The 21,587-nt window shown below is 46.1% G+C and overlaps 1 protein-coding gene across 4 annotated transcripts in view; it reads right to left on the bottom strand.

Annotated features, from left to right (window-relative positions):
* DGKG (diacylglycerol kinase gamma) overlaps positions 1-21,587 on the bottom strand; it is a 206,002-nt gene that overhangs the window by 44,105 nt on the left and 140,310 nt on the right. For all 4 annotated transcript variants that reach the window (XM_036066663.2, XM_036066662.2, XM_036066665.2 and 1 more), the window contains one exon: positions 3,261-3,438. In XM_036066663.2, the coding sequence (XP_035922556.1) occupies positions 3,261-3,438 (178 nt within the window). The remainder of the gene's footprint in view (positions 1-3,260; positions 3,439-21,587) is intronic.

Below are 21,587 nucleotides of genomic sequence, written 5' to 3'. Positions count from 1 at the left end.
GGAAGCTGAGACTCCCAGGAAGTTGGGTTTATAAAACCGGAAGGTGTAAAGCCTAAATGTAAACCCACGTCATTCAATTGCAAGCGTGGTGCTTTTCCCAGCACTCATTGTGTTCTAACTAGGCAATGTTTTTATAGAACTCATTCCATGCTCATTTTGAACGACCTTATTTCTTAGATTGCTTTTCGAAGGAGAAAGACTGATCTGTGATGAAGAGGTCTGACAGTAACCCCTTCTAGTGTCATTTCCTCTTATACCTCCTAAGAGAAATTGCTTCCCTCCCACTGCTCTCTCCTGACTTCTTCCTCACCTCTAATCCCAATGAAATTGCCAAGGAGTAAAGAACAGCAGAATTTTCAAATGAAGAGCCTGTTGAGAGAGATTCCTGCCTTCTCAGCAGCTGGCCTAAAAACTGAAACAAAACACACTGAAAGATGAAAGGAACCTGCCATATGATTTAGCTCAAGGAGCCCACCTAGACCGACACCTAGCCATGCCTTAATTTTGTGGAGCTGCAAGGAAGGTGCAAGGATCTATAGGAGCCTATGTGATTGTCACAGTTGCCTATTTTACAGATAATGAAAACTGAAACCCAACAGGGTGAAAGACTTGCCCAACATCACACACTAGTGAGAGGCAGAGTATGGACTGGAACCCAGTCTCTCGACTGTCAGGCCAATGTTCTCTATTAAAATAGGTTGTCTCTTTAGCTTTCCCCCATTAACATCTCAACGTAAATGAGATCACAGCCCTTTCAAAAGAAAGCTCAATACCACTTTCTCTGTAAAGCCCAGAAGCCAGGCCCCACTTCGGCCTTGGCTCTGATCAACTTATGTCCTCATCTAAAGAACAGGAAGTAGCTTCATTTTTAGCTCTGAAAGCACATTCTGGGGGTGGGAAAGGGGGATTTGGGGAAGAGAGTTCCTGTAGATGATGGGTAGGAGTGATCAGCAGACACATACATACCTCTTGCTGGAAGGGGAAGATACATGGTTCAATATGTAAGGAGAAGATAAGTCCTTGAGTCCTAACCAGAACATGTCCTCAGCAAGAGCTTCTCCACACCCTGGGGGGGGGGGGGCGGGTAGGGGGAAGATTCTGTCCTGATTCTGTTCTGCTGGAACTGGATGTCAGGGTGGGTGTGGGGTAGGAGCACCAGGGTGGGAAAATTTGTACAAACTTTCTACAACCTCCAATGCTTCCCCACCCTCTGCTAGCACCCACAACTTCCCCTGCCAAGGGAGGAAGGAGGAACACATTATTCAGTTTAATAATTTATACAAATTGAAAAGTTTACTGTGTGAAATAAAGGGGACTTAAGAGGGCAACAGAGAAATAAAAATTCCTGAGTCCTCTCTTAAAGGCTTGAGGTGTAGAGATGACGCCTCTTGATGACCTTGCCTTGGAATAGAACAATCTGTCTAACAGATGGGTCTGAAATAAACAAGTAACCCCTCCCTTTGATGGTCAGCCAAATTTTGTCTCCTTCTATGGTAGGATCACATCCAGTGTTAGCACTTGTCAGCCAGGGACATCAAAGAACAGAGATCCAGATCCACGGATAGTTTGTCTATGTTAGTGGTTCTCAAAACTGGCAGCCCATCAGAGTTGTCTGGGAAGCTCATTATAAATTTAGATTCCCAGGAACCAACCCGGTGATTATTAGGTAGATCTGGGGTAGGGCTCAGGAACCTTCATTTCCAATAAGCAGGCCTGGTGTAAGAACCAACGATCTGGTTCAACCCCATTCATTCAGCTATCAAAATTTTACACGAAATCCTGGTTTTACAGCAGAGAAAACTGAGACGCCAAAAATAGTTAGTGCCAGTACTTGGACTTGAACCCAGCCTCCTGCCTCTTGGTGTGGTATCTTTGCCAATACCCTCACACATGGCTTTCTTCCCTCAGCTCACCAGTCCACTGAGAACCCCTGAGGATCAGTGGGTGCCATTTATCCAAACCACAGAGAAATCAGAGCTGCCCAGGTACTCTGATTAAGTTCCTACTTGGTTCATTGGTGGAAATGGCTGGTAAGGGGTAGGGGTGAAGGTGTGTTCGGTATCCTGGTGGGCTGATAGGGCAAGGTCCAGCTGATGGCCTCTAAGGCATACTTCCCAGTTGCTCCAGTCAGCAAGTATAGTCAGTCCATAGAAGCAACCTGCTGTGTTAGAGGAGATAGGGTGTCAGAGGCAGAGGGATGAGGGGGAGAGTGATAGAAGATGAAGTCACTAAGGTAATGTGAGGCCAGACTATCTAGGGCCCTCTGGGCCACATATAGATCTTTGGCTTTTACTCTGAGCCACTGCAGGATTTTGAGCCAGAGAGTGGCATAATCTGACATATTTTCCCAGGGGTCCTCTGATGTAGTGGTGAGAACAGACTCTATAGGGCAGGGAGGGATAGAAGCAAGGAATCCAGTTAGGAGGATTTGTAGTAAGCCAGGGGACAGAGGAAGGTGGCTCAGATCAAGGTGGCAGAAATGCAGGGGTGAGAAGTGACTGGATCCTGGATGCTTTTTTAAAAGTAGAGCTAACAGCTTTTCTGATGGGTGGGATGGGAGGTGTGAGATAAAAAGGAGTCAAGGATGGTGCCAAGTGTTTTGGCTCGAGCAACGGGCAGGCTGGAGTTAACATCAACTGAAATGGAGAAGGCTATGGGTGGAGAAGGTCTGTGGGAGGGACATCAGGAGTTTGGTTTTGGGCATGCTGAGTCACTGACACTCACGTGGTATTTAAATAAAGTCTCACGCCTGGATGAGGTCATCAAAAGAGTGAGTACAGACAGAAAAGAGGATTGAGGCCCTTGCCGGTGGGCTGCCAGCACAAGAGATTAGAGAGATGGAGAATCAGTGAAAGAGACTAGAAAAGGGTAACCAGTCGGGGAGCAGGAAAACAGGAACCTGTGGAATCCTAGTATTTGCAGGAACAGGGAGGGATTGGGTGAAATGCCACTGCTGAGTGAAGGAAGATCAAGTGTGAGAACTGACTACTGGATTTAGTTACTGGAGGGCACTGGTGACCTTGAGAGCAGCGTTTCACTCCTGACCTCAGAGTCTCAGTTTGACAACTGACTGTTATTTAGGGCTCCCTTACTGTTAATTTTCTCTTCTCAATTAGGTTGTAAACATTGCAACAACAGGGATGATGAGTTGGCATAGCCCCAGAGCAACGGGCCCTGGTAGAGTGTGCTAACAGACCCACCTGAGTGCCCCTCTCCACTGGGGCGCCGACCTAGAGCAATTTTCCTCATGCCTTGCTTACCTTGGACGCAGAATTTCAGTTCTTTGGGGTCAGTGACGACTTTCCTGCTTTCCCGGATCACAGCCCGGTTCTTCTTGGTTTCTCCCCAGAGATTGGTGCCACCGTACATGCTGGGAATGTTGAGAATGGCAATGCCCTCAAGGAAGATGTTGCTCAGGTCTACCCCAACCCCGTCACACTGAGGGGCAGAGAGAAAAGATCATTGGTTAGTGTTCTCAGTGTACCCCGACCCAAGCGCTATGTGTATGTGTGTGTGTGGTGGGGGCTCTCATGAAGGGTGTGATGGGCCCTCAGCCAGCAGCTCAATCTTGAGCAAGGTGGCGGAGGCCTAATGCCTTGGCCATTGAAGTGGGTTGGGGAGATGCAATCCTGGTCAGCTCTGAGGACAGCAGTACAAGGCTTCAGATCTAGAAGGGCTTTAGGGATGGTTCTCGAGACAACTGCAAACCTGTTCTCTGGTCCAACCTCATTATCATCAATTCTGTCCCTGCCTAACCATTGTGGAGATAGGGTGGGAAGCTGAGCCCCGAACCTAACACACAGTAGATCCTGAACAAAGGAGAGAAAAGTTTCACTTCACACCCCCTCCCTCTTATTTTATCCCTCCGGTGAAAAGGACAAGATGTGAAGACTTGGAAGGCTTTCAGATACAGCATGGAATAGAGTCAATGGTATTGTCATAGCATTTTATGGTGACAGATGGGAGCTACCCCTGCGGTGAGCACAGCATAAGGCATAGAGTTGTTGAATCATTATATTGTACACCTGAAACGAATGTAACATTATGTGTCAAACATATTTCAATAATAAAGAAAAAAGATTTGGAAGGCTTGCAGAATTCACCTGTCTCCCGTATCTGCATTTTAAGTGCCATTTTGGCCCTTGTGCTTGCTGACGTTGCAGAGTTTCTTTATCCATTCTCCACCACCCCCGCATCCCCCACCAGGTACGAAAGGCCAGACGGCTTGAATCTGCCTGTCTCAAATATCTATAAGGTCAGCCTCCTTTTGGCATACTGTTTACCAATGCAGCAAGAAATGTATTAATTCTGATCGTTGTTCCTCACGATTGTAGGTAGTTTACTTCCTTTACAGCAGAAAACAGCCAGACCCAGAGAGGGAAGTTAAGTTATTCAAGGTTGTACAACTGATATATAAAAGAGCAAGGATTCAAAGTTAGGGAATTTGACTGTAAAGCCCAAGGTCTGTAGCTTACTTATTGTGAGGCAGGAAAAATGAAAAGCATGCAACAAAAATCCACTGTCTTTGGGGTTACCTACAAACCCAAACTTCCAGAGATTTCTCAACAGAGGAGGAACAGGAAGGAAGGGCTTATTGCCATTCATATTTGCTTACCTCTTGATTTCTTCAGAGCTCTTAATTTATGGTACCTTATCATCCCCATGGCTTGTCCCCCAACTACAAAATGGAATGGAGTGAGCTTCTCTGGTGATTGGAAACTCATTTCTTCACTGGAAAGTTCTGATTATTTGAAAGTTTGTCTCTTTATGTTGAACTAGATTCTCTTTCTTCCTGCTTCCACCTATTGGTCCTCGTCTCCCTTCTGAAGCCAGACAGAATGACTCTCCTTCCTCCTCCATGGGGACAGCCCACCAGCTACATGATGACAATCATCATCACTGTTCAGATGTATTAAGCATTGCCATCTGCCAGGTAAGCTTTTGTACACAGCTCATTTATTACCTTCATAATAATCTTGGAAGTCAGTTACTGTGACTATTTCCTCTTTATGTTTGAGGAAACTGAGACACACCAAGTGGTTAAGCAATTTGCCCAAAGTCACACAACGTACAAATGGAAGTACGCAGACTTGATGGCAGGCAGTCAGAGCCTAAGTCCTAACGACCCCTTTATCTCTCCTCCCTCTCACACCGCCATTTTGGTTGTGCCTCTTCTGGGTGGAACACGGTCAGCTCTCTCAGCCGCTCCTGTGGGACCTGGTTTCCAGACTTCCCTGTCCTGGCTGCCCTGTTCTGCACAGACTACTGTTGGTTACTCTCCCATTCTGTAAGGCCTCCAGCATTGTCACAGGATCTGATGGCAAAGGCGGCCAGGACAGGAGCACATCCTGGGGCTGGGCTCCCCTCACACGGTCATTCCCCCAGAAATAAGATAATGTGGGAAACCCATGGAAAGGCGCAACACATGTCCCCCATTATCATTATCCTTATTGTTAAATATGATCACAGTTGTACTAGCTCTTTTGTTAGCAGCTAGATGAGAGCTGAATCACTTCAGCTTGAATGGGTGATCATCACAGACACCCAGACCCTCAGCCCATTATCTACTTCTCAGCCAGCTCTTCCCTATTGTGACCTTGTGTAAGTATTTTTTAAAATAATGTAGACATAGGGCTTTACATTTACATCAATTTCATTTGGTTCCTAGCCCAAGTCCCCTCCGTCCATCTAGTTCATTTTAAATCTTCATTCCACGACCCCTTGCCACAGCTTTCCTATCATTTGGGGACTAAGTCATTAACACATGTATATAAAGGGCAAAAACAGGGGCCAAGCTCTCTCCTTGGTCAGTCTAACATGGCAGACACTGTGCATTACATAGCCCTTGAGGTGTGGCTGCCTTGCTGGGGCTGCAGCCTCTGGATGGGACTGTCACTCAGTCTCCTTTTCATTACAATGTGGAATCATGGAAATTAAAAATGAGAGCGCCTTAAAAGAACATGCCCCATCTTTCATAAATGAGGCCCAGAAGGGTTTAGACACTTGCCTGTGGTCACTCAACTTACTAATGGTGGAACCAGACTAGCATCCAGGTCTCCACACCTCAATCCTGTGTTCTCTCCACTAAAACACAAGATTGTGCTGAGACCAAACACCATTTTTCTAAATGACCACCCTACAATCTCTGTCAGAAAAGGAATAAGAGAACTCATATGAAATCACTAATACCTATGTGCAAAGGGCAAACACTTGGTTAATAATTTATTTCAGAAACTTGCCAGGGATTGGGATGTCTCCTTTTCTAATTTTTTGAAAACTGGGTATTTGTCCATTTACCTCTCATTGGATGAATCCTACTCTGTTTTCAAGATTTGTCAAAGCGGCCCCTGAAGGACATCTATAGGTTTGTCCAGCAACTTGGATTCTAATGGGTGTGTTTTTCCAAGGCCAGTTAGTTCTCTATTGATCTTCCCTGGGCTCTGGTACCCACCTTTAGCATCTGTTCTTCCATTTTTTTGTTAGGGTTACTCTCTGGAAAAGACAAAAATTCTTTTGGTGGGCAAAGTCCTAATGAGCTATTCTTTCCATGTTCTCTTTCGCTTCATTGTCTAACATTCTGCTTGGCCTCCAGCATCAGGTCTGAGTTGCTTTTGTGCGTTCACACTTGGTTGCATGGTCACACCCTGCTTCTGCATGTACATGTACAGTCTGCTGAAAGCATGGGCCCAACCCAGAGCGCCCTGCTGCAGGCACGGTAATTTTTATAAATCGTTTCCCTTTTCTTCCCAATGGAATTAATGAATTGTTAAAAATTTATTTTGGAATATCTTCTATCCTTCCTATCCTTTCTACATAAATTCTTATTTAAGGATTCAGGCTAGAGTTTGGGTCAGACTTTTTCCAAACTCTCTGAAATTAGCTTGGCTCAACTCTGTCTGGCACTGACTTCCTGTACCCTTATCACTTCTGAGACAAAACGACACTTTCCCTCTTGGTTGTAGTTACTTCCACATCATCTCAATTTATTTATTGTTGGTCAAAATGTCCCTTCCCTCCTAGAGACAGTAATAATAATAGCATGAACAGCTCACGTTTGGCGAGAGCTTCCTTGGGCAATGCGCTGGTCCTTGCCCTGCCTTCTCTTGGGATCCTCAGGGCACCACTGCTACCGCCCAAATGACAGGGTCTCATGGGGGTTAAGGTGCTTGCTCAAATCTACATAACTTGCCCCTCTACAGGCTGGCAGAGCAAGGATGCAAACCCAGGCAGTCAGATGCCAGATCCTACTCTGGAGATGAAAGAGTCAACGAGGCAAATCAGGACTTTTGCTGATGCTAGACTTATAGCAAAATTAAACTCCAGCTGTTGTCTGAATAATTGAAATCTTCCCACCACTACTCTGTCTTGCAGAGTACTTAGAGCAGTGCCCGGCACATCAATGTTGGATAATAGTATTATATCTTGCCTCGTTGCCAGCTTTGTTAAAAAAAAAAAAAAGTATACCACTAGCACAGCACAGCCTTGGCACAGCAGATTCCACAAAGTCATCTTTCTTCCCTGCTGCCGTTTTAAGTGTACCCTGTCCCCTCCATCTCCAGTCATAACCAGCTGGGAGCGTTAGCTATTAACTCGGTCAGTTGTTAACCTCTCTCCGCAAGAGCAAACAGTCCTCCCTCTGCTTTCTGATGGATTGTCCCCTTCCCCCATTATGTCTTGGGTCATAGGCAGACTGGAGCAAACAGAATGAAGAGATGGGAGTGCCTGGAGGCTGTTGGACAGTGGGCGCCCTCACCTTTGGAATGCACCTATTTGAAAACTGAAAGGCAATGCAGTGTCTTGGAAAGAGCATGATTGGGCCTGAAGGCAAAAAGATACGGGTTTAAATCTTGGCTCTGACACTGGCGGTTGTGTGATCCTTCCTTAAAGCTCCTTAACCTCTTGGAGCTTTAGTTTGTCATCTGTAAAATGGGGGTGGGTGGTGGTATAACCCCGAAGTGTCTACTCTGAGGGTATGAGTGGTGTCTGGAAAGCAGTAGCATTCCATAACTGTCTGCATTGTTATTACAGTTAATAATAATATTACCTGTGCCACCAGGCATATTTCAGCGTGAAATCAGTCCCACTACCTGAGACCTTGCTGGAAAAATTTTAATGGCCTCTTGGCCCCACCCATGCTTGTGAGAGCCCCGCCAGCCCATACCTGCGTGCCCACTCTCCAGGGTTCTTGGCCTAGACATTACACATTGATTTCTTTCAGAACCCCAAGCCTGCTTAGACCTTGGGAAGGTGGAAAGCCGCCGTGCTGGATTTGGGAAAGTGGAGCCGAGAGTGGTACACCGTCGGCTTAAATAGAACATCGGCCCCAGGGCTGCTCCCGGGTGGGTTCCTGAGCTAAATCCTCCACCAGTTCCATGACGTCATCGGGCCCCCTCCCCCTGCTCCGGCTGGGGCGGGGAGAGGGGGGCGCCCTCCAGGGGAGAGTGCAAGGAGCGCGGCGGTCCCTGAACGCACTATTAGTCGTCCCTAACCTAGGACTGGGCTAGCAGGCTCCCTTCCAGGCTGAGGCTGCGCTGAACTCAGGTATTTATAGCCTGCTGTGGGGCCGAAACAGAGAGCTCTTGTCCCCGGCAGCGAACGCGCACACGCCCGAAGTCGTGCTCACAGTCACACTGGGACGACGGGCCGCCTGGGTCCGAGGCGGCGCTGCAGGCCCCGGGCGGGGCGCGGTGCTCGAGTCCAGCTCGGCTCCTGCGCCCTTGGAAGCGGTTCAGGAATCTGCCGAAGCACCGGCCCGGAGGGCCCGCGCCCGCCTCCTCCCAGGCCCCGCTGCGCCGGCCCGCAGCTGTCGGCCACGTTCACCACGGCCCCCCTTGCGAAGACAATGCCCCTAGTTCTGGTTTCTTTGTGAGCCGGGGATGGTTGGTTTGTCTGGCGGAGAGCTAGTGAGTAAGCAACCAGACACGGGGTTAGGGAGCCGGAGCGCGTTTCTGAGCAAATGCAAAGCGCTGGGAATACGTATCCCTCCCCTCCCTCCCAACCGCCCTCCGCCCTTCATCTCTCGGATCCCTAAAATCCCCATAACTCTGGGCACAACCAGGACCCGCCAAGTTCTCCGTACGCCCCGAGAAGGGCAGAGAGCACAGGAAACGAGGGAGGCATCGATGCTCCCCTGCTCCGGCTGCAGGCTTTTCCGCGCCCCAGTGCCTGTCGGCCTCGGTGACCTGAAAAAGGCGGCGGATCTGAACCTCCTCCCCGCTGAGCGAGGCCGCCTCCATTTCAGCCCTGTCGATCCTATTTCTGAAGGTCCTCAGGGAAGGAGATCCCATAATTTACTTGATGACCTGTTTCAGTTTTTAGCAACTAGGAAATTCTCCCTTCTTCTAACCTCAATTCACGGGGCCACGGATTACGTCGATTTTCTCTGGTTTAGAACGCAGATTGTTTTGTTTCATCTTCTTGCGGTTGGTCTGTGTCTGTCTCCTCTCTGGGAAGACCCCTCCCGGGCCAGATCGGAGGTGTAACCCAGGCCTCAATGGCTCTGGGGCATTTGTCCCCCTTCGGCTTGACATTTTCTCTCTTGGGTTCCCTGCACTGCCTTGTCTTGATTTGTCCGTCCAATCTTTGCTGATTCCTTATCAGTCTTTCTTTTTCAATCTTTGTATTATGGGTATTTCTAAGTACACAGGAAAGTAGAGTAATAAATCCCATGTACACATCTCAGCTTAAGCAATTAGCAACTCACAGGTAAATCATGTTTTAACTCTACCCCAGTTTGTTTCCCCATCTCCATATTGAATTATTTTATAGGGGGCGCCTGGGTGGTTCAGTCGGTTAAGGGTCTGCCTTTGGCTCAGGTCATGATCTCAGGGTCATGGGATGGAGTCCCTGCATCAGGCTCCCTGCTCAGCGGGGAGTCTGCTTCTCCCTCTTCCCCTCCCCCACTGCTTGTGTTCTCTCTCTCTCAAATAAATAAATAAAATCTTTATTAAAAAAAGTTCCTGATATTCTAACATTTCATCTACAAATACTTCTGTATGTATCTTTAGATGACAAGTCTTTAAAAAAAGACTCACCCAATATTATCATCACTCTTAAAAAAGTAACAACTCCTTAATATCAATAAATATCCAGTAATTGTTCAAATTTCCTTGGTAATCTCACTGTTAAGAATAATTGGTTTGTCTGAAAAGTCTACAGATTTGTTTGATATGTTTCTTAGGTTTCTTTTGATCTATAAATTCCCTGTCCTTTTTTTCTTATAGTTTAACATTTATTGAAGGAAATGGGTCAACTGGGCATACAAATCACTTCAGGATTATTAAAATGCAGATTGTGATTCAGGAGACCTGAGGTAGGGCCTGAGACTCTGCATTTCTATGTGCTCCCAGGTGATCCTGAGTGCTGTGTGTGATGGACCACACTTTGAGAAGTAAGGCCGTAGTTTCCCAGATTCTGGATTTTGCTGATTGTGTCTCTGAGGTGTCTTTTAAACATATTCCCAGTCTATCTCCTGTATGTTCACTAAGTTGGTACTTATAGATCTAGAGGCTTGATCAGATTCAGGGTTGACATTTTAAATCAAATTTAATTAATTAATTCATTTAACTTTTAAAAATTTGAGTATAGTTGACACTTGGGTTGACTTTTTGGCAAGACTGCTTTGTCAGAGGGGGTGTATATTTCCTAGTGCATCTCATTAGGTGGTTACAGTTTATCTCATTTTGTTGTTGTTGTTATGTTCAGATTGGTTAGTGGGTTCCAGTGTGGTCAACTTGAATATTCCATTATAGAGCTCTTAATTAGTGGATGATGATCCTTGTCTAGACCCATTATTACAGTCCCCTAGTGGAAGGATACCCTTGAGGACACCCTAGGACCCTTTCTGTGCTTTTCTTTGGAATCTCTACAAATGTCATTTTCTCCATGAGTTCTTCCCTGTCCACTCTCCAAAAAGGATCTCTCTCTCTTCTCTGTGTCTGTGTTCTCACGGAATCAAAGTTTTAAAAGGTCATTCAGTCTAATCACTTTATTTTATAGATGAGAAAAACGGAAGTTAAATTGGAATGGTCCAATGTCACAGAGCTAATCAGAATCAGCAGGTCTGAACTTAGACTTCTGGTCATTTGGATTGGCAATCAAGAGGTCATGAGTGATTTTGTAAAGAAGGATTTTGGCAGCTGGACGAAGGCCTGAGCAGAGAATCTTAGAATGGTGAAGCCAGATGGAATATTAGATTTGGTAATCTCTAATTACCAGAATGAGAACACTGAGGCCTAGAGCTTGTAAGTGACCTTCCTAGATTACACAGCTAACTCTTGGAAAATCTAGGGCTTAACTAGGGACTGAGGGTGAATAGGGGTAGTAGTGAGGGAACAGAGTCAGAACAGCCATGTGTTTTTGGAGTACATGGGGCTGGAGAGAGAAGATGGGATCTAAAGGTAATATGATTGAGGAAAAGGGTTTTCATGGATGTTTGAGGCAGAGAGGATACTCAGTGAATACGTGTTGGATAAATGCACAGAGGAAGGAGGATGTTGGGAATGCCTAGGATGGAAGTAGATGGAGTGGAAGAGAAGATGCTGAAGATAGTGGTGGACATTGGTCTGGGGATGATACTGGAGTCCTTTCCTACCCTGGTGAGTGAGAAATGGGGGTGGGGTGTCCTTTGAAGAGTGAAGCAGGGAAGTACTGGGGGATGTCTAGGGAAAATAATATTTCAGTTACAGTGGGAAGAAAGAGAGAGGGCTGAAGAGGAGGTGGACAATATCCAGACACGCTTGAATAGGGGTTCTGATGGGCTGAGAGGGGGATGGACAGGAGGAGAGGGAGGCCTTGCTTGATGCCTGACTCTATGTCAGAGCCTCAGGTACACACTCAAGGACAGAGGAATGGCTGACATAAAGACCTGCCAAGATCCCCCACCCCCCTTTTTTGAGGGAACAGGATGCCCACAGGCATTAGGAAAAGGGAAAGCATCTGTACCATCCTATACAGTCCCAGGGTCCTGTAGGGCCCAGGTGAGAATGGGGGTGGTAGGGCTCGTTTATGGTGGCCACATTTCTGCTTTGGTAGGTGGGGAGGGTGTTCTCTCTGTGAATTGGCCTGGCAGGTTGGAATGTACCTTAGACTATGGGGAAGGAAGGCTGGGCACTGGCCCAAGGTATCCTTTGATTTGGAAAGAGGAGAGTAGCTGAGAAAAAGGGTGACCTGGGTCCTGGCAAAAGGCAGTCATGATAGCCCAAACTGGTCTGCATGTAGGCCACAGAGTTGGGCCTACCTGCTTTTATTTCTGTACTCACTCCCTAAACTGCCAATTACCTCTTTTATGCCTAGTAGAATGCTACCCTTCCAGCTCAAAAGCTATCTCCTCTATAAGACTTTTCCCAATGCTCTAGGTAGAAACCGATCTTTTCCTTCTCTGACTTTTCATTGCCTTGCTTCTCTCTCCAATATGGAATATAGATTTTGCTATGTATTATTCACCTGTCCCCAGGACACTTTAAGCTCCCAGAGGACAGGGACCATATGTTACACAGCTCTGTGTTTTTCATGGTACCTGGCATGTCTTACCCACATCAGATGTCCAATATAACTGTTGCTTAATTGAAAGAAAGAATGTGTGGCGAAATCCCCAAATGGAAATCAAGGTATTCTAGGTGAATTTCCACAACTTCCAAGGATGAATATATTGACCAAATAAAGTGGACTGAATGTCCAGGTTGGGGAGAGATAAGGAAGGTGAATCCAAGTCTGCAAGAAGTAGTCCTCTGATCACAGCTAAGGGAAATCTACAGCTGAACAGCTTGTAACAAGACTAGGGCACATGGGGCATGATTTATATGAGAGAGACATTAAGAGACAGAAGACAAAAGCATTTACTCATCTATCAAGAATGATGAAAACCTACTTATTCTGTGCTAGACCCTGGGGATGGAACAGAAATGGGACAGAGTCCCTGTCTTCAAGGTGCTCACAGCAGGTCAGTGCTGGATCAATGGTGTGCTAAAAGCTTAACAGCAGGATCTCCGGGAGGGGAGGAAAAAAACCCAGCAGCAGTAGCTCTGATTGTGGTGTTCCGTGGTATAAATACTCCCACTATGGCCAATTTCAAGCTACCAACGTGACATCACTGAAAATGCGGCTGGAGCTGATGTGCCAGCAAGCGAGCTGGTTCTAGCACATCACTGAGGAGGAAGGAGCTATCTGCGTATCTGCATGGCCTATGGCCAGAAGAGAGACATTTATTGGGAGTGAAAGAAAAGCAGCCAGGGCAAACAATGATGTCTGTTTTCCCTAGAGAAGAACGAAAGAGAATGGTTTCGGTGTCAATAATCTGATGTGTATCCTGAGGGAAGAAAAGGTGATAAATTCAGTGGTGTTGATGAGTGGTGATAGCATTATTAGAAAGATAGTCCAGTGCTATCTACACTGAAAAAAAAAAAAAGTAGCCCCTGGCATGTAGGTAAACCTTAGGACATGGCTTTCCCTGCAGCCAGAGGGGCAGTTTTAGGTCATTCTAGGAGCCGATGTCTGTCACGGGTAGTTAGATACTAATACATACGAATATTATATGATGATATTAACATAGGTCATTTATTGAGTAACTATTATGAACCAGGCCCACTTCATATATTTTATGTTTAATCCTTACCACCCTGCGCTGTTGGTATTTGTATCCTCATTTTTATAGGTGAGGAAACATCGCCTCAGTGAAATGAAGGAAGGTCCTTCTTTTCCTAATTTATGCAGGTTCGTGGTAGGCTTCATGAACCTGAAGGTTTCCTGCATGAGATGCAAACAGTGAGCTCAGGAAGACAGTCTAACTTACACAGCATGTACCAAATGCCTGATCATCTTGTGCTTTGTTACCTAAGAGACCACTTCTTGAGTATTCTAGACACAAGGGATTTGAGTCTTCATTTTAAGGAGGACGCTGGAAAAAATGGAGTCCATCGAGAAAAGAGTTGTCAGGATAGTCATGGGTCTGTACATCGAGTCACATGAGGAACTGGGGATGGTTAGCTCAGTGAAGATAATAGGAGATGCTGTGGAATCAGATCTTCAGCCCTGTGAAGGGCAGTCACATGAGGAGGAAGAAGGCATGTTCTATGGGCCTCAGAGAGTGGAAACAGGCCTGCTGGATGGAGACGGATGGGGAACTCAGTCATGCATCCCACAAACACAGACTGGGCAACTATTTTGTTCCAAGCATTGTGCTATGTGCTGACAGGGGAAGGATATGGCGATGAACAGGACACATCCTTGTTCAACATCGGGAAGAACTTTCAGAAAGTCAGAGCGGTCCAGCAATATGGAATAGGACTCTGGGAAAGTAATAAACTTCCTATCCATGGAGTATCCAGGAGGAGGCTGGATGTGCACTTATCAGAATGTACCAGAATGAATCTTTTTGTTGAGTGGCAAATGGGACTAAATCCCCTTCCAGTTCAGAGATTCAGAGTCTACGTTCAGCCTTGCTTTGGCAGGCTGGAGTGCTGTACTGAAAACATGTCATCATGACCCCCTCCCACCAGCTTTGCCCACCCAGCTGCGTGCTCTGCGTTCCCTGACAGGGAGTTGTGGTAGGCCAGAAAGTCTGGAAAGTGGCTGCCATCTGTGACAGGGATGATGGAGTTTTGGCGGGTTTGTGTGGGCTCAAGGAATGCAGCATGAAGCCATGTACACAAACCTGCTTAAGAACATCCCATGGGCAGAAAATGTTTTCTTCCTCTTCAGCCCTCCTCTGTTGCTGTGCCAGGCGGGCACAATGGTGCCTTTGAGAGGGGCAGCTGGAAGGGGGTGTTGGCAGGGAGGCTGGAAGTAGAACATTGCAGCTGGGGGGGGTGCAAATTCATTTCCAGGAGCAAGCCTGCTCTGGGTGCCAGTTTCCAAAACAAAACTGCTGTTTCTCAGAGCTCATGGTGGTGGGTTGCCTCAGAGTTGGACAGAAGGCAAAGCCATTTCCTATACACTGCTCCACCCTCCCCAAGTTCAAAAAAAAAAAAACCCAAAAACAAAACTGGTGTATTGAGATATTCTTGCTCTGGATGCAGATTAACAGGTTTTGCTGTCTGTCTGGGTCTCTCGGGGCAACGTGGGGTGGATAGGGCTTTCTGAAAGGTCCAGCTTTTTGGCAGACAGAGCAGAGCTGATTGCCATGGGGACTGGCAGGGCCCAGGGGGGCAGGTAGGCTTCTGGGCCCTAAGAGAGGGCTGAGAATGGAGACCCCTTCTTCTGGCTTTCAGGGTCACTTCCTCTGACCCCACAGCCACCCGGCACTGTTGCTGCCACATGGGCTCTGCCCACTTACTGTCTTAACTCTCTCTGGTGGGAAAGAAGTGGGAGAACTCTGGCATTTCCTGCCCTGGGTTGACAGTTGTCCCAGACCCTCTACTTTCAGAGGTCCTAGCAACAGCTCAGGGATGGACGTGGGAGGACTTCCCACTCAAGGCACTTAGAAGGCACAGTGCCAGGCTGCAAGCTCAGCTACCTCCCCCTTTGTGTTTTAAATGGAGCAAGGTGGGTCCTTTTTATTTTGATGGCTTCCAACAAAAAGGTCTCTCTTGAGGCTGGTCAAGTGGTAATTTCTGTTAGTGCTTACACTAATTATGGGATTTTTCACACTTTGGTTCAATTTTATAATGAATAACTATAGAGCAATTACTTCATTTCAGGCACTGTGCTTGGCCCGGGGATCCAGAATGAGTAAGATAGAGACCTTGCTTCAGACAGCTGACTGCCTAATAGTTATGCCAAATCCTACATGGGAGCCCAACTATCGACTCAGGGACACGTGCCTTAGGTGGAAAGCAGAGTGTAATGCCCCAGAGGTCATCTCTTCCAGGGAGAGGAGGAACTGTGGGCACATGGGCCAGAAACCCATCTGATCTTAGAGTTCTTATTTTTAGGAGACTCAGTTTCCTTGTATCAGTAATGGGAATAATATACACCATACAGAGTTGTTATAGGGATTAAATAAGACATGAATGAAGATGCCTGGACAGAGCTTGTCTCAAGGTAAATGACTGCTGCTATTATTAATCTGTTGATCCTAATGGACTTGAGATATAACATGTATGTGTGCACAGTGGTATTTATCTGATCCTTTGTTAGATTAGATACGCTTCCTGAGAGAGTCAATTCTTCTACCTTCTTAATTCCTCTCCTGTAGAAGACTAGGATCAGCAAGTTTATGACCTCATGAAAATAGATAAACAAAGGCCTATCCACTAGAGCCAACAAGTCATATCCATATATAATATCCTCTGTCTGTTATATAACCCAGTTGTAGGAGCAGTAAAGGATTGGAATGCTTCTATTCCCTGAGGTTCTTGAATCTCTTGAGTGTGGAGATGAAGATGATGAATTCTTTTCAATATTCTAAAAAGTCTAAGAGAAATGATACATTTCCCACTGACAGAAGCTCACAGTTTATCATTACTTGGGACGATGCATCTTTTTGGTAGACATTGCTTAGGGAAGTTATTCTTTGACTAAGGAACCTTCAGGGCAGAAAAGTTAAACTCACCGGGGCAGAGTTTAACACCGCTAGAGTTAGCCTAGCGATCTTCCAGGAACCCGTTGTGGGGGTGCCTCCTAGCCCGACATGCTGTCACATGACCCCAACCCGGGGTCATCTGAGACTGAGTACGGCCTCATCTAGCCTCTGTGCCGTGTATCTCCCCACTGCTTTGTGAAAATGTGCGCATGAGAATTCATCCTTAAAAGTTATTCCAAAGTCCTTGGAAGACACAAAGTATGTATAGCCAGGAGTCTGCAGACAAAGAAAATCAAAGCAATTCAAAAAGAACAAAGGAAATGGAAAAGAACAAGAGAATAAGAGCATATGGATGAATGGCGGCTTGAAGTGAAATACAGGGTTCACATTTGTGGGAATAAAAAAAGAGGGATCATTTAAGAGAGGAAAAAATTTACATGGCTGAAACTGTAAGCAGACAGTGGCATTTTGTGAGAAAAAATCGACAGAAACCATTTGTTCTTATTTGGCTGAAAGCTTTTAAGGATCTGTGGAGGAAACTTGTAGCCCGGACATGGCTGAAAGAGGTAGAGAGGGAGGATGGAGCTGTGTTGAAAAATGGGTAAAGATGTAAGAAATTGAAGAATCACAGAGGTCCTCCTGGAGACCTGATTTTAAAGAAACAAGGGCTAATATTCTTACAGGGTTGAAATAAGGCCTGCATTAGAACAGTGCTGACCTGACTGCTGAGATCTTGGGTTCCCTTTCCTCTCTCTCTGTAGTTTAAAGTGCTCTACCACGAATTTGGGTTACTTTTATAATCAGGAAACGAGTGGCCTGCATAGCAGGAGGAAGCAGGAAGGAACTGAGGTGGGGACACCAGCAGCAGTAAGGACTGGGCGATGGGCAGGAAGGACCGTGAGCTGGCCAGAACTGCCTTGGGTGGCCTCAGTGTGACAATGGTGCTGGAGTGATGGAGCCATTGGCCTTGACTGAGGAAGGGAATAGACCAGAAGGAGGATGTCTAAGGCCTGTTCCAGCCTCCCTTTGACTCTAGGGTTTAATGCATAATTAGGTTGCCCCCTTTTTATTTTCCAGGAACTGAAAATCCCTTTGAATGCTCTTCTCACCTCTCCCTTCCCCAGGAGCATGTTTTCATTTCATCTGCCTTGGATTTGCAGCCGGGTTGATGGGCTGAGTGTTTGGCCGGTTCCCATCTTCATTACTCCAAGCTCTGAAGGGCTCTACCTGCCCATGCTGAGAAGGTCTGGATGCCAGAAGAGGCCTGGCTCGAAGCGCTTGAAGATTTCTTCCTCGCATTTAAGAGTGTGCACTATTGCTGGTGGAGACTGAGGCAGGATAAGAGAATGCCCCCAGTTGGAGCTTGTGCCACTTACTGGCTGGGTGAACTTGGCCAGGCTACTTAAACTGTAAAGTCCTTGATTTCTCTCTTTTGAAAAATAATGGCGCTTGATTGGATTGAAGTAGCTAAAGGTATCTGCCCAATCTTAAAATAATCTGATGCACTTGTTATTAACTTCTTTACACGTACATGGCTTGCTTAATGTTAGTTTTAGAATTTAGGATTCTCATAGAGAAGGCCCATATCATGAGGAGCATCAACTCTCCCTAGCACTGTGCCCAGCACACTCCCTTTTGTAAAAGTAAATTTCTAAAAATTGAGATGAAATCCACATAACACAGAATTAACCATCTTAAAGTGTATAATTCAGTGGCATTTAGGACTTCCACTCACACTGTCTTTTTAAAGTGTTGGAATAACAGTCAGTTGGGTTGGTTCCATTTTGTTGTAATAACAAAATGCTGCACTGCACCTCCATGCTTACCCTCTTGTGAGCTTGCATGCAGGAAATTCTCTAGGTCTGGGTTGCAAAGAACCTACTGGGTCATACAGTCTACAAATGCATTTTCAGTTCCGTATATTGCTAAACCGCTATGCAAAGTAGTCACCACTTGCATTTCCATGGCGGCGGCTAAGCTTTCCCACTTCTGCGCATGCTCACCATCGCGGGCAGGGGTAATGAACTAGCTCTGTCAACATCAGCACGGAGAGATCTCGAGAATATCGTGGCGAGTGAAAAAGGCAAGTTGTAGGTCACAAAAGGATTGCGGGGGAACTCAGCTCTCTCTGTAAGATTTTCTTCGATTAAAAAAATACTTGAAGGGAATAAAGCAAAATATTGACAAATATCATTTCTAAGTGAGGGGAAAATGGGAGTATTTGATATATTGTCCTTGGGACTTTGTTGCATTTTAAAAAGTCCTCAATTAAATGGGGGGAGGGGAGGCAGTGATGTGCAGATTCCCAAAATATATAAGATAACAGATTTTTTTGAGCAGCTTCCAAATTTGGATTCACTTTTCCCCATGCAGAAATTCATATTAGTAGAGCCAGCTAGCCTTCCCTTGTGAACATTGTTTTAAAGTAGATAAAATATCAAGGAATTTTGGAAGTTCTTATTTTTAGCCAGTAAAATGAAAAATTTCCACAGCATGTAAAATAAAGCGCTCTAGTCGAAGCCTGCCTGGTTGGCTCCACCTAACTATGATCACGTCTAAGAACCTTTCCAAAGCTATTCTGAGCCTGGGGTGGGGGAGGTGACTCACTGCGTCCCTCCCTCACCCCAGCCCCTATCTGTTTATTCAGGTGAAATCAGATTAAAATGAACCTTAACGGTAGCTTTGGAAGGGAAGAGAAGTCAGAGACGAAGAGATCCTGTGAGAAGCCTTAGACCAGGGATGATGAGAGTCATGGGGGTGACATGTTGGCTTCTTAATTAGCATCAACCATAATTTATGGAGCACCCATTTTCCAGAACAACACTAGCTTTCATAGGTCTTCCTCTGTGTTACTGGGAAAGAAGCATTCAGGGCGAGCATGTGTAATGTTTTTTATGCTCTCTTTTTGATAAACGTAAAAATCTCATGCCTACTTTTAATGCTATCTGAAATATTAAATACAAGCATGTGAACAAAAGGAGATCACATAGGCCCCAGACCTAGTTGAGAATCTGGATTCTAAACTGTGTGCCAGTATCCAGGGGTATCCAGGATTTGCCTGGCCTGACCATTCGTAGGCTGTAGACTTCAGGGGAGCTCCTTACCCTCTCTCAGCTTCTATCCCCTACTCTGGGAGGGTGATTATGATACCTGCCACTTGGGGCTGCTTGCAGATTCTGTGAGGCACTTAGCTCCATTGCTAGTTTTAAAACAAAACAAAACAAAAACATGAAAACTTTAATCCAGATAATAGCCTTGGAAGTAGGCTAACCCCTTTCCTCCCATTTTATAGATGAGAATACTGACACCCAGACACACTGTTCTACAAGTGACTTGACCTAACTGCAGAACAGGGTTCACCTCTTGGTCATGTGTGTCTGGGCCAGGCGCCTTTCACGGTGGCTGCCCTGGCCACGTCTCTGCAGGTGAGCAGGAAATCTAGAGTTATCTTCTCCCCTGAGTCGCTGAGCAGCTCAAATAGCATCTAGAGTGATCTGGCTCACGTGGCTCCCTAGGACCCCTGGATCCAATTTCCTTAGCACTAGTTAAGTGAGGATACTATATTAACCAGCTGTTGTGTGTTCTATCAGCTGGGCTGTAAGCTTTCAGAGAAGCGACCAAGTCTCCTAGTCCTTCTCAATAAGCCACTAGCCTCAGAGAAATAAACCGTGTTTCCCGTGAGAGATTTTTAATGAAGAACTTCCCTGCATAATCTCAGGTTTGCTTTAAGTCTTACCCACCCAGATTTTGACCAGCGTGACACACACACACACACACACACACACACACACACACACACACACACACAGCAACTATATTGACTTTACTATCTGTTCCCCTCAACCCCTAACCTTTGTGCTCTTTCTCAAGTTGCTGCACCTCTTGGCCTCAGCTTCCTCACCTATAAAGTGAAGATGTGAATATTTGCCCTGGATGTTCCGAGGATCAGAATGAAATGAGATGCTGCATGGGAAAGCCTTTTGTAAACTTGAAGGCATAACTCTGACTCTCCTGTGGTCCAGCATGAACCTATTCCTTTCTTTCTTTTTTTTTAATTTTTTATTGTTATGTTAATCACCATACATTACATCATTAGTTTTTGATGTAGTGTTCCATGATTCATTGTTTGTGCATAACACCCAGTGCTCCATGCAGAACGTGCCCTCTTTAATAACCATCACCGGGCTAACCCATCCCCCCACCCCCCTCCCCTCTAGAACCCTCAGTTTGTTTTTCAGAGTCCTTCGTCTCTCATGGTTGAACCCATTCCTTTCTAAACGGAGCCGTTTAGAACGACTGTGTCTTCTGTTCTTTTAAAGCATTTCTTAGCAGACCCACCTAGCTGCTTCGGCTGAGAGGGAACCAAATGGGCCCACATTCAACAAAGGAGGAAGAAACTGTGCATCCATGCTGAAGAATTCACGGAGTTTCTAGCACTTTCAAGGTAGATCTCTTTTTAGTGAGTTCTAAGCTAAACTCATTCCAGGAGACCTAGAATCTTCTTACTAGTTTCCAGCAATAGAATCTTGGTCAAGTCACTTAATGTATCTGAGCCTCAGTATCTTTATTTAAAAAATGTGAAGATACTTGCCTCACTGGGTGCTTGTGTCAAATGAGGACACATAATGGTAGGCAGTCCAAGCATCTGACTTTTTCCTCTTCCCTTTGTACTTTTCTCTTCCTTCTGTTTACCCTTCTAAACTTCTGTGCCTCCGCTTGCTTTTCCATGAAATGAGGATAATAACACCTGGCCAGCGCAGCTCACCGGGTTGTCGTGTGACTATGCAATGAGCCGAGATAGGGTTTTGAAAACAGTGATGTGTAGTAGAAACCCCTATAGGGGTTATTCTTGGGGTCACTGACCTCGAACCAAGGAGTGTGCTGGTCCTCACAGGCCTGGGCTGTTGTGTGTAGTGGCTACTTTAGCAGGTCACTTTGCCAGCTTCTGCTCATGCTCTCCCCGAGGCTCCTAGTGCTCTCACATCTACCCGTGATGCTCTGCGGCCGCCCAGCCCCTGTCCCCCACACGCCCCCCATCCCATCTGCCTCTCTGTCCTCCTCTGGATCACAGGGCACGGGACCGTCCACTCACCACTGTCTGATGCAATAACGGTGCCTGCCCCAATCC

This window comes from Halichoerus grypus, chromosome 1 (assembly GCF_964656455.1).
Source record: "Halichoerus grypus chromosome 1, mHalGry1.hap1.1, whole genome shotgun sequence".
Classification (NCBI taxonomy): Eukaryota; Metazoa; Chordata; class Mammalia; order Carnivora; family Phocidae; genus Halichoerus; species Halichoerus grypus.
The sequence above is the reverse complement of the archived record's forward strand: the minus strand, read 5'-3'. Positions and strand labels throughout refer to the sequence as shown.